Genomic DNA, 13,380 nt, shown 5'->3' on the forward strand with positions numbered 1-13,380 from the left:
CACTCACCCACATTCACTCACTCACACACTCATATTGGGCTCTAAGCGTTAACTCTGTTTCTCTCTCCACAGACGCTGTCACACCAGCTGTGTTCATTGCAGCATTTCCTGTTTTCCAACATCCACAGTAATTTGCGTTTATTGACACGGGCATATTTGGATGCCTGTCTTACCTGGTGACTGACACAGTTCTTTGTCCCGTCAGCTCTTCAGTAGATAATTCCTGATCTGTTTGTCGGACCCAAACATTTCCCAGCAAGAAGCTGAATAGCTCATTGAGAAGGAACCTGTGTTTCCCTGTCCCACGCCCCGTCCTGTGTCGAATTATTACCACTCCCGCTTCTGAATCCTGAAATGCCACGGTGTACAAATGGAAGTGAGACACAGTGATCTTACAGCACCTTGAATGGTTTTTATTGAGAAGCGTTCAAGCAGAGTTTGAGTGACACACAAATGATTTCTTGGTTTTGTTTTTCAACAGATTCGTTTTATGATGAAGAGTTACTCTTTCATTCGAGAAAATGTTCCGAAAGTGCTGAATGCAAAGGTGCAGGAAGGTGAGGGAGGAAAGGGCAGTGACCCCCATCACTGAATGTACATCACCATCACCTGGGGAACAACCTCATCCCAGCCCCAATCGCCTGGAACCGGCAAGCGAGCTGGATCTTCCGAGAAACCGCGATCCCCTCCCACAGAGTTCAACAGTGTAGAGGGAGCTTTACTCTGTATCTAACCCCGTGCTGTACCTGTCCTGGGAGTGTTTGATGGGGACAGTGTAGAGGGAGCTTTACTCTGTATCTAACCCTGTGTTGTACCTGTCCTGGGAGTGTTTAATGGGGACAGTGTAGAGGGAGCTTTACTCTGTATCTAACCCCGTGCTGTACCTGTCCTGGGAGTGTTTGATGGGGACAGTGTAGAGGGAGCTTTACTCTGTATCTAACCCCGTGCTGTATCTGTCCTGGGAGTGTTTGATGGGGACAGTGTAGGGGGAGCTTTACTCTGTATCTAACCCCGTGCTGTACCTGTCCTGGGAGTGTTTGATGGGGACAGTGTAGAGGGAGCTTTACTCTGAATCTAACCCCGTGCTGTGCCTGTCCTGGGAGGGTTTGATGGGGACAGTGTAGAGGGAGCTGTACTCTGTATCTAACCCCGTGCTGTACCTGTCCTGGGAGTGTTTGATGGGGACAGTGTAGGGGGAGCTTTACTCTGTATCTAACCCCGTGCTGTACCTCTCCTGGGAGTGTTTGATGGGGACAGTGTAGAGGGAGCTTTACTCTGTATCTAACCCCGTGCTGTGCCTGTCCTGGGAGTGTTTGATGGAGACAGAGCAGAGGGAGCTTTACTCTGAATCTAACCCCGTGCTGTGCCTGTCCTGGGAGTGTTTGATGGGGGCAGTGCAGAGGGAGCTTTACTCTGTATCTAAACCCGTGCTGTACCTGTCCTGGGAGTGTTTGATGGGGACAGTGTAGAGGGAGCTTTACTCTGTATCTAACCCTGTGCTGTACCTGTCCTGGGAGTGTTTGTTGGGGACAGTGTAGAGGGAGCTTTACTGTGTATCTAACCCCGTGCTGTATCTGTCCTAGGAGTGTTTGTTGGGGACAGTGTAGAGGGAGCTTTACTGTGTATCTAACCCCGTGCTGTACCTGTCCTGGGAGTGTTTGATGGGGACAGTGTAGAGGTAGCTTTACACTGTATCTAACCGCGGCCTGTACCTGTCCTGGGAGTGTTTGATTGGGACAGTGTAGAGGTAGCTTTACACTGTATCTAACTCCGTGCAGTACCTGTCCTGGGAGTGTTTGATGGGGACAGTGTAGAGGGAGCTTTACTCTGTATCTAACACCGTGCTGTACCTGTCCTGGGAGTGTTTGATGGGGACAGTGTAGAGGGAGCTTTACTCTGTATCTAACCCCGTGCTGTGCCTGTCCTGGGAGTGTTTGATGGGGACAGTGTAGCGGGAGCTTTACTCTGTATCTAACCCTGTGCTGTACCTGTCCTGGGAGTGTTTGATGGGGACAGTGTAGAGGGAGCTTTACTCTGTATCTAACCCCGTGCTGTACCTGTCCTGGGAGTGTTTGATGGGGACAGTGTAGAGGGAGCTTTACTCTGTATCTAACCCCGTGCTGTACCTGTCCTGGGAGTGTTTGATGGGGACAGTGTCGAGGGAGCTTTAATCTGTATCTAACCCCGTGCTGTACCTGTCCTGGGAGTGTTTGATGGGGACAGTGTAGAGGGAGCTTTACTCTGTATCTAACCCCGTGCTGTACCCGTCCTGGGAGTGTTTGATAGGGCCAGTGTCGAGGGAGCTTTACTCTGTATCTAACCCCATGCTGTACCTGTCCTGGGAGTGTTTGTTGGGGACAGTGTAGAGGGAGCTTTACTCTGTATCTAACCCCGTGCTGTACCTGTCCTGGGAGTGTTTGATGGGGACAGTGTCGAGGGAGCTTTACTCTGTATCTAACCCCGTGCCGTACCTGTCCTGGGAGTGTTTGATGGGGACAGTGTAGAGGGAGCTTTACTCTGTATCTAACCCCGTGCTGTACCTGTCCTGGGAGTGTTTGATGGGGTCAGTGTAGAGGGGCTTTACTCTGTATCTAACACCGTGCCGTACCTGTCCTGGGAGTGTTTGACGGGGACAGCGTAGAGGGAGCTTTACTCTGTATCTAACCCCGTGCTGTACCTGTCCTGGGAGTGTTTGATGGGGTCAGTGTAGAGGGGCTTTACTCTGTATCTAACCCCGTGCCGTACCTGTCCTGGGAGTGTTTGACGGGGACAGTGTAGAGGGAGCTTTACTCTGTATCTAACCCCGTGCTGTACCTGTCCTGGGAGTGTTTGATGGGGACAGTGTAGAGGGAGCTTTACTCTGTATCTAACCCCGTGCTGTACCAGTCCTGGGAGTGTTTGATGGGGACACTGTAGAGGGAGCTTTACTCTGTATCTAACCCCGTGCTGTACCTGTCCTGGGAGTGTTTGATGGGGACAGTGTAGAGGGAGCTTTACTCTGTATCTAACCCCGTGCTGTACCTGTCCTGGGAGTGTTTGATGGGGACAGTGTAGAGGGAGCTTTACTCTGTATCTAACCCCGTGCTGTACCTGTCCTGGGAGTGTTCGATGGGGACAGTGTAGAGGTAGCTTTACTCTGTATCTAACCCCGTGCTGTACCTGTCCTGGGAGTGTTTGATGGGGACGGTGTAGAGGGAGCTTTACTCTGTATCTAACCCCGTGCTGTACCTGTCCTGGGAGTGTTTGATGGGGACGGTGTAGAGGGAGCTTTACTCTGTATCTAACCCCGTGCTGTGCCTGTCCTGGGAGTGTTTGATGGGGACAGTGTAGAGGGAGCTTTACTCTGTATCTAACCCCGTGCTGTACCTGTCCAGGGAGTGTTTGATGGGGACAGTGTAGAGGGAGCTTTACTCTGTATCTAACCCCGTGCTGTACCTGTCCTGGGAGTGTTTGATGGGGACAGTATAGAGGGAGCTTTACTCTGTATCTAACCCCGTGCTGTACCTGCCCTGGGAGTGTTTGATGGGGACAGTGTAGAGGGAGCTTTACTCTGTATCTAACCCCGTGCTGTACCTGTCCTGGGAGTGTTTGATGGGGACAATGTAGAGGGAGCTTTACTCTGTATCAAACCCCGTGCTGTACCTGTCCTGGGAGTGTTTGATGGGGACAGTGTAGAGGGAGCTTTACTCTGTATCTCACCCCGTGCTGTACCTGTCCTGGGGGTGTTTGATGGGGACAGTGTCGAGGGAGCTTTACTCTGTATCTAACCCCGTGCCGTACCTGTCCTGGGAGTGTTTGATGGGGACAGTGTAGAGGGAGCTTTACTCTGTATCTAACCCCGTGCTGTACCTGTCCTGGGAGTGTTTGATGGGGTCAGTGTAGAGGGGCTTTACTCTGTATCTAACACCGTGCCGTACCTGTCCTGGGAGTGTTTGACGGGGACAGCGTAGAGGGAGCTTTACTCTGTATCTAACCCCGTGCTGTACCTGTCCTGGGAGTGTTTGATGGGGTCAGTGTAGAGGGGCTTTACTCTGTATCTAACCCCGTGCCGTACCTGTCCTGGGAGTGTTTGACGGGGACAGTGTAGAGGGAGCTTTACTCTGTATCTAACCCCGTGCTGTACCTGTCCTGGGAGTGTTTGATGGGGACAGTGTAGAGGGAGCTTTACTCTGTATCTAACCCCGTGCTGTACCAGTCCTGGGAGTGTTTGATGGGGACACTGTAGAGGGAGCTTTACTCTGTATCTAACCCCGTGCTGTACCTGTCCTGGGAGTGTTTGATGGGGACAGTGTAGAGGGAGCTTTACTCTGTATCTAACCCCGTGCTGTACCTGTCCTGGGAGTGTTTGATGGGGACAGTGTAGAGGGAGCTTTACTCTGTATCTAACCCCGTGCTGTACCTGTCCTGGGAGTGTTCGATGGGGACAGTGTAGAGGTAGCTTTACTCTGTATCTAACCCCGTGCTGTACCTGTCCTGGGAGTGTTTGATGGGGACAGTGTAGAGGGAGCTTTACTCTGTATCTAACCCCGTGCTGTACCTGTCCTGGGAGTGTTTGATGGGGACGGTGTAGAGGGAGCTTTACTCTGTATCTAACCCCGTGCTGTGCCTGTCCTGGGAGTGTTTGATGGGGACAGTGTAGAGGGAGCTTTACTCTGTATCTAACCCCGTGCTGTACCTGTCCAGGGAGTGTTTGATGGGGACAGTGTAGAGGGAGCTTTACTCTGTATCTAACCCCGTGCTGTACCTGTCCTGGGAGTGTTTGATGGGGACAGTATAGAGGGAGCTTTACTCTGTATCTAACCCCGTGCTGTACCTGCCCTGGGAGTGTTTGATGGGGACAGTGTAGAGGGAGCTTTACTCTGTATCTAACCCCGTGCTGTACCTGTCCTGGGAGTGTTTGATGGGGACAATGTAGAGGGAGCTTTACTCTGTATCAAACCCCGTGCTGTACCTGTCCTGGGAGTGTTTGATGGGGACAGTGTAGAGGGAGCTTTACTCTGTATCTCACCCCGTGCTGTACCTGTCCTGGGGGTGTTTGCTGGGGACAGTGTAGAGGGAGCTTTACTCTGTATCTAACCCCGTGCTGTACCTGTCCTGGGAGTGTTTGATGGGGACAGTGTAGAGGGAGCTTTACTCTGTATCTAACCCTGTGTTGTACCTGTCCTGGGAGTGTTTAATGGGGACAGTGTAGAGGGAGCTTTACTCTGTATCTAACCCCGTGCTGTACCTGTCCTGGGAGTGTTTGATGGGGACAGTGTAGAGGGAGCTTTACTCTGTATCTAACCCCGTGCTGTATCTGTCCTGGGAGTGTTTGATGGGGACAGTGTAGGGGGAGCTTTACTCTGTATCTAACCCCGTGCTGTACCTGTCCTGGGAGTGTTTGATGGGGACAGTGTAGAGGGAGCTTTACTCTGAATCTAACCCCGTGCTGTGCCTGTCCTGGGAGGGTTTGATGGGGACAGTGTAGAGGGAGCTGTACTCTGTATCTAACCCCGTGCTGTACCTGTCCTGGGAGTGTTTGATGGGGACAGTGTAGGGGGAGCTTTACTCTGTATCTAACCCCGTGCTGTACCTCTCCTGGGAGTGTTTGATGGGGACAGTGTAGAGGGAGCTTTACTCTGTATCTAACCCCGTGCTGTACCTGTCCTGGGAGTGTTTGATGGAGACAGAGCAGAGGGAGCTTTACTCTGAATCTAACCCCGTGCTGTGCCTGTCCTGGGAGTGTTTGATGGGGGCAGTGCAGAGGGAGCTTTACTCTGTATCTAACCCCGTGCTGTACCTGTCCTGGGAGTGTTTGATGGGGACCGTGAAGAGGGAGCTTTACTCTGTATCTAACCCCGTGCTGGACCTGTCCTGGGAGTGTTTGATGGGGGAAGTGCAGAGGGAGCTTTACTCTGTATCTAACCCCGTGCTGTACCTGTCCTGGGAGTGTTTGATGGGGACAGTGTAGAGGGAGCTTTACTCTGTATCTAACCCTGTGCTGTACCTGTCCTGGGAGTGTTTGTTGGGGACAGTGTAGAGGGAGCTTTACTGTGTATCTAACCCCGTGCTGTACCTGTCCTAGGAGTGTTTGTTGGGGACAGTGTAGAGGGAGCTTTACTGTGTATCTAACCCCGTGCTGTACCTGTCCTGGGAGTGTTTGATGGGGACAGTGTAGAGGTAGCTTTACACTGTATCTAACCCCGGCCTGTACCTGTCCTGGGAGTGTTTGATTGGGACAGTGTAGAGGTAGCTTTACACTGTATCTAACTCCGTGCAGTACCTGTCCTGGGAGTGTTTGATGGGGACAGTGTAGAGGGAGCTTTACTCTGTATCTAACACCGTGCTGTACCTGTCCTGGGAGTGTTTGATGGGGACAGTGTAGAGGGAGCTTTACTCTGTATCTAACCCTGTGTTGTACCTGTCCTGGGAGTGTTTAATGGGGACAGTGTAGAGGGAGCTTTACTCTGTATCTAACCCCGTGCTGTACCTGTCCTGGGAGTGTTTGATGGGGACAGTGTAGAGGGAGCTTTACTCTGTATCTAACCCCGTGCTGTATCTGTCCTGGGAGTGTTTGATGGGGACAGTGTAGGGGGAGCTTTACTCTGTATCTAACCCCGTGCTGTACCTGTCCTGGGAGTGTTTGATGGGGACAGTGTAGAGGGAGCTTTACTCTGAATCTAACCCCGTGCTGTGCCTGTCCTGGGAGGGTTTGATGGGGACAGTGTAGAGGGAGCTGTACTCTGTATCTAACCCCGTGCTGTACCTGTCCTGGGAGTGTTTGATGGGGACAGTGTAGGGGGAGCTTTACTCTGTATCTAACCCCGTGCTGTACCTCTCCTGGGAGTGTTTGATGGGGACAGTGTAGAGGGAGCTTTACTCTGTATCTAACCCCGTGCTGTGCCTGTCCTGGGAGTGTTTGATGGAGACAGAGCAGAGGGAGCTTTACTCTGAATCTAACCCCGTGCTGTGCCTGTCCTGGGAGTGTTTGATGGGGGCAGTGCAGAGGGAGCTTTACTCTGTATCTAAACCCGTGCTGTACCTGTCCTGGGAGTGTTTGATGGGGACAGTGTAGAGGGAGCTTTACTCTGTATCTAACCCTGTGCTGTACCTGTCCTGGGAGTGTTTGTTGGGGACAGTGTAGAGGGAGCTTTACTGTGTATCTAACCCCGTGCTGTATCTGTCCTAGGAGTGTTTGTTGGGGACAGTGTAGAGGGAGCTTTACTGTGTATCTAACCCCGTGCTGTACCTGTCCTGGGAGTGTTTGATGGGGACAGTGTAGAGGTAGCTTTACACTGTATCTAACCGCGGCCTGTACCTGTCCTGGGAGTGTTTGATTGGGACAGTGTAGAGGTAGCTTTACACTGTATCTAACTCCGTGCAGTACCTGTCCTGGGAGTGTTTGATGGGGACAGTGTAGAGGGAGCTTTACTCTGTATCTAACACCGTGCTGTACCTGTCCTGGGAGTGTTTGATGGGGACAGTGTAGAGGGAGCTTTACTCTGTATCTAACCCCGTGCTGTGCCTGTCCTGGGAGTGTTTGATGGGGACAGTGTAGCGGGAGCTTTACTCTGTATCTAACCCTGTGCTGTACCTGTCCTGGGAGTGTTTGATGGGGACAGTGTAGAGGGAGCTTTACTCTGTATCTAACCCCGTGCTGTACCTGTCCTGGGAGTGTTTGATGGGGACAGTGTAGAGGGAGCTTTACTCTGTATCTAACCCCGTGCTGTACCTGTCCTGGGAGTGTTTGATGGGGACAGTGTCGAGGGAGCTTTAATCTGTATCTAACCCCGTGCTGTACCTGTCCTGGGAGTGTTTGATGGGGACAGTGTAGAGGGAGCTTTACTCTGTATCTAACCCCGTGCTGTACCCGTCCTGGGAGTGTTTGATAGGGCCAGTGTCGAGGGAGCTTTACTCTGTATCTAACCCCATGCTGTACCTGTCCTGGGAGTGTTTGTTGGGGACAGTGTAGAGGGAGCTTTACTCTGTATCTAACCCCGTGCTGTACCTGTCCTGGGAGTGTTTGATGGGGACAGTGTCGAGGGAGCTTTACTCTGTATCTAACCCCGTGCCGTACCTGTCCTGGGAGTGTTTGATGGGGACAGTGTAGAGGGAGCTTTACTCTGTATCTAACCCCGTGCTGTACCTGTCCTGGGAGTGTTTGATGGGGTCAGTGTAGAGGGGCTTTACTCTGTATCTAACACCGTGCCGTACCTGTCCTGGGAGTGTTTGACGGGGACAGCGTAGAGGGAGCTTTACTCTGTATCTAACCCCGTGCTGTACCTGTCCTGGGAGTGTTTGATGGGGTCAGTGTAGAGGGGCTTTACTCTGTATCTAACCCCGTGCCGTACCTGTCCTGGGAGTGTTTGACGGGGACAGTGTAGAGGGAGCTTTACTCTGTATCTAACCCCGTGCTGTACCTGTCCTGGGAGTGTTTGATGGGGACAGTGTAGAGGGAGCTTTACTCTGTATCTAACCCCGTGCTGTACCAGTCCTGGGAGTGTTTGATGGGGACACTGTAGAGGGAGCTTTACTCTGTATCTAACCCCGTGCTGTACCTGTCCTGGGAGTGTTTGATGGGGACAGTGTAGAGGGAGCTTTACTCTGTATCTAACCCCGTGCTGTACCTGTCCTGGGAGTGTTTGATGGGGACAGTGTAGAGGGAGCTTTACTCTGTATCTAACCCCGTGCTGTACCTGTCCTGGGAGTGTTCGATGGGGACAGTGTAGAGGTAGCTTTACTCTGTATCTAACCCCGTGCTGTACCTGTCCTGGGAGTGTTTGATGGGGACGGTGTAGAGGGAGCTTTACTCTGTATCTAACCCCGTGCTGTACCTGTCCTGGGAGTGTTTGATGGGGACGGTGTAGAGGGAGCTTTACTCTGTATCTAACCCCGTGCTGTGCCTGTCCTGGGAGTGTTTGATGGGGACAGTGTAGAGGGAGCTTTACTCTGTATCTAACCCCGTGCTGTACCTGTCCAGGGAGTGTTTGATGGGGACAGTGTAGAGGGAGCTTTACTCTGTATCTAACCCCGTGCTGTACCTGTCCTGGGAGTGTTTGATGGGGACAGTATAGAGGGAGCTTTACTCTGTATCTAACCCCGTGCTGTACCTGCCCTGGGAGTGTTTGATGGGGACAGTGTAGAGGGAGCTTTACTCTGTATCTAACCCCGTGCTGTACCTGTCCTGGGAGTGTTTGATGGGGACAATGTAGAGGGAGCTTTACTCTGTATCAAACCCCGTGCTGTACCTGTCCTGGGAGTGTTTGATGGGGACAGTGTAGAGGGAGCTTTACTCTGTATCTCACCCCGTGCTGTACCTGTCCTGGGGGTGTTTGATGGGGACAGTGTCGAGGGAGCTTTACTCTGTATCTAACCCCGTGCCGTACCTGTCCTGGGAGTGTTTGATGGGGACAGTGTAGAGGGAGCTTTACTCTGTATCTAACCCCGTGCTGTACCTGTCCTGGGAGTGTTTGATGGGGTCAGTGTAGAGGGGCTTTACTCTGTATCTAACACCGTGCCGTACCTGTCCTGGGAGTGTTTGACGGGGACAGCGTAGAGGGAGCTTTACTCTGTATCTAACCCCGTGCTGTACCTGTCCTGGGAGTGTTTGATGGGGTCAGTGTAGAGGGGCTTTACTCTGTATCTAACCCCGTGCCGTACCTGTCCTGGGAGTGTTTGACGGGGACAGTGTAGAGGGAGCTTTACTCTGTATCTAACCCCGTGCTGTACCTGTCCTGGGAGTGTTTGATGGGGACAGTGTAGAGGGAGCTTTACTCTGTATCTAACCCCGTGCTGTACCAGTCCTGGGAGTGTTTGATGGGGACACTGTAGAGGGAGCTTTACTCTGTATCTAACCCCGTGCTGTACCTGTCCTGGGAGTGTTTGATGGGGACAGTGTAGAGGGAGCTTTACTCTGTATCTAACCCCGTGCTGTACCTGTCCTGGGAGTGTTTGATGGGGACAGTGTAGAGGGAGCTTTACTCTGTATCTAACCCCGTGCTGTACCTGTCCTGGGAGTGTTCGATGGGGACAGTGTAGAGGTAGCTTTACTCTGTATCTAACCCCGTGCTGTACCTGTCCTGGGAGTGTTTGATGGGGACAGTGTAGAGGGAGCTTTACTCTGTATCTAACCCCGTGCTGTACCTGTCCTGGGAGTGTTTGATGGGGACGGTGTAGAGGGAGCTTTACTCTGTATCTAACCCCGTGCTGTGCCTGTCCTGGGAGTGTTTGATGGGGACAGTGTAGAGGGAGCTTTACTCTGTATCTAACCCCGTGCTGTACCTGTCCAGGGAGTGTTTGATGGGGACAGTGTAGAGGGAGCTTTACTCTGTATCTAACCCCGTGCTGTACCTGTCCTGGGAGTGTTTGATGGGGACAGTATAGAGGGAGCTTTACTCTGTATCTAACCCCGTGCTGTACCTGCCCTGGGAGTGTTTGATGGGGACAGTGTAGAGGGAGCTTTACTCTGTATCTAACCCCGTGCTGTACCTGTCCTGGGAGTGTTTGATGGGGACAATGTAGAGGGAGCTTTACTCTGTATCAAACCCCGTGCTGTACCTGTCCTGGGAGTGTTTGATGGGGACAGTGTAGAGGGAGCTTTACTCTGTATCTCACCCCGTGCTGTACCTGTCCTGGGGGTGTTTGCTGGGGACAGTGTAGAGGGAGCTTTACTCTGTATCTAACCCCGTGCTGTACCTGTCCTGGGAGTGTTTGATGGGGACAGTGTAGAGGGAGCTTTACTCTGTATCTAACCCTGTGTTGTACCTGTCCTGGGAGTGTTTAATGGGGACAGTGTAGAGGGAGCTTTACTCTGTATCTAACCCCGTGCTGTACCTGTCCTGGGAGTGTTTGATGGGGACAGTGTAGAGGGAGCTTTACTCTGTATCTAACCCCGTGCTGTATCTGTCCTGGGAGTGTTTGATGGGGACAGTGTAGGGGGAGCTTTACTCTGTATCTAACCCCGTGCTGTACCTGTCCTGGGAGTGTTTGATGGGGACAGTGTAGAGGGAGCTTTACTCTGAATCTAACCCCGTGCTGTGCCTGTCCTGGGAGGGTTTGATGGGGACAGTGTAGAGGGAGCTGTACTCTGTATCTAACCCCGTGCTGTACCTGTCCTGGGAGTGTTTGATGGGGACAGTGTAGGGGGAGCTTTACTCTGTATCTAACCCCGTGCTGTACCTCTCCTGGGAGTGTTTGATGGGGACAGTGTAGAGGGAGCTTTACTCTGTATCTAACCCCGTGCTGTACCTGTCCTGGGAGTGTTTGATGGAGACAGAGCAGAGGGAGCTTTACTCTGAATCTAACCCCGTGCTGTGCCTGTCCTGGGAGTGTTTGATGGGGGCAGTGCAGAGGGAGCTTTACTCTGTATCTAACCCCGTGCTGTACCTGTCCTGGGAGTGTTTGATGGGGACCGTGAAGAGGGAGCTTTACTCTGTATCTAACCCCGTGCTGGACCTGTCCTGGGAGTGTTTGATGGGGGAAGTGCAGAGGGAGCTTTACTCTGTATCTAACCCCGTGCTGTACCTGTCCTGGGAGTGTTTGATGGGGACAGTGTAGAGGGAGCTTTACTCTGTATCTAACCCTGTGCTGTACCTGTCCTGGGAGTGTTTGTTGGGGACAGTGTAGAGGGAGCTTTACTGTGTATCTAACCCCGTGCTGTACCTGTCCTAGGAGTGTTTGTTGGGGACAGTGTAGAGGGAGCTTTACTGTGTATCTAACCCCGTGCTGTACCTGTCCTGGGAGTGTTTGATGGGGACAGTGTAGAGGTAGCTTTACACTGTATCTAACCCCGGCCTGTACCTGTCCTGGGAGTGTTTGATTGGGACAGTGTAGAGGTAGCTTTACACTGTATCTAACTCCGTGCAGTACCTGTCCTGGGAGTGTTTGATGGGGACAGTGTAGAGGGAGCTTTACTCTGTATCTAACACCGTGCTGTACCTGTCCTGGGAGTGTTTGATGGGGACAGTGTAGAGGGAGCTTTACTCTGTATCTAACCCCGTGCTGTGCCTGTCCTGGGAGTGTTTGATGGGGACAGTGTAGCGGGAGCTTTACTCTGTATCTAACCCTGTGCTGTACCTGTCCTGGGAGTGTTTGATGGGGACAGTGTAGAGGGAGCTTTACTCTGTATCTAACCCCGTGCTGTACCTGTCCTGGGAGTGTTTGATGGGGGCAGTGTAGAGGGAGCTCTACTCTGTATCTAACCCCGTGCTGTACCTGTCCTGGGAATGTTTGATGGGGACAGTGTAGAGGGAGCTTTACTCTGTATCTAACGCCGTGCTGTACCTGTCCTGGGAGTGTTTGATGGGGACAGTGTAGGGGGAGCTTTACTCTGTATCTAACGCCGTGCTGTACCTGTCCTGGGAGTGTTTGATGGGGACAGTGTAGGGGGAGCTTTACTCTGTATCTAACCCCGTGCTGTACCTGTCCTGGGAGTGTTTGATGGGGACAGTGTAGAGGGAGCTTTACTCTGTATCTAACCCCGTGCTGTACCTGTCCTGGGAGTGTTTGATGGGGACAGTGTAGAGGGAGCTTTACTCTGTATCTAACCCCGTGCTGTACCTGTCCTGGGAGTGTTTGATGGGGGCAGTGCAGAGGGAGCTTTACTCTGTATCTAACCCCGTGCTGTACCTGTCCTGGGAGTGTTTGATGGGGACCGTGAAGAGGGAGCTTTACTCTGTATCTAACCCCGTGCTGGACCTGTCCTGGGAGTGTTTGATGGGGGAAGTGCAGAGGGAGCTTTACTCTGTATCTAACCCCGTGCTGTACCTGTCCTGGGAGTGTTTGATGGGGACAGTGTAGAGGGAGCTTTACTCTGTATCTAACCCTGTGCTGTACCTGTCCTGGGAGTGTTTGTTGGGGACAGTGTAGAGGGAGCTTTACTGTGTATCTAACCCCGTGCTGTATCTGTCCTAGGAGTGTTTGTTGGGGACAGTGTAGAGGGAGCTTTACTGTGTATCTAACCCCGTGCTGTACCTGTCCTGGGAGTGTTTGATGGGGACAGTGTAGAGGTAGCTTTACACTGTATCTAACCGCGGCCTGTACCTGTCCTGGGAGTGTTTGATTGGGACAGTGTAGAGGTAGCTTTACACTGTATCTAACTCCGTGCAGTACCTGTCCTGGGAGTGTTTGATGGGGACAGTGTAGAGGGAGCTTTACTCTGTATCTAACACCGTGCTGTACCTGTCCTGGGAGTGTTTGATGGGGACAGTGTAGAGGGAGCTTTACTCTGTATCTAACCCCGTGCTGTGCCTGTCCTGGGAGTGTTTGATGGGGACAGTGTAGCGGGAGCTTTACTCTGTATCTAACCCTGTGCTGTACCTGTCCTGGGAGTGTTTGATGGGGACAGTGTAGAGGGAGCTTTACTCTGTATCTAACCCCGTGCTGTACCTGTCCTGGGAGTGT

At 52.3% G+C, this 13,380-nt stretch overlaps 1 protein-coding gene across 2 annotated transcripts in view; it reads left to right on the forward strand.

Annotated features, from left to right (window-relative positions):
* LOC140405531 (sterol O-acyltransferase 2-like) overlaps window positions 1–13,380 on the forward strand; it is a 172,601-nt gene that overhangs the window by 121,936 nt on the left and 37,285 nt on the right. For both annotated transcript variants that reach the window (XM_072494088.1, XM_072494087.1), the window contains exon 8: window positions 482–557. In XM_072494088.1, the coding sequence (XP_072350189.1) occupies window positions 482–557 (76 nt within the window). The remainder of the gene's footprint in view (window positions 1–481; window positions 558–13,380) is intronic.

This window comes from Scyliorhinus torazame, chromosome X (assembly GCF_047496885.1).
Source record: "Scyliorhinus torazame isolate Kashiwa2021f chromosome X, sScyTor2.1, whole genome shotgun sequence".
NCBI classification, from domain to species: Eukaryota; Metazoa; Chordata; class Chondrichthyes; order Carcharhiniformes; family Scyliorhinidae; genus Scyliorhinus; species Scyliorhinus torazame.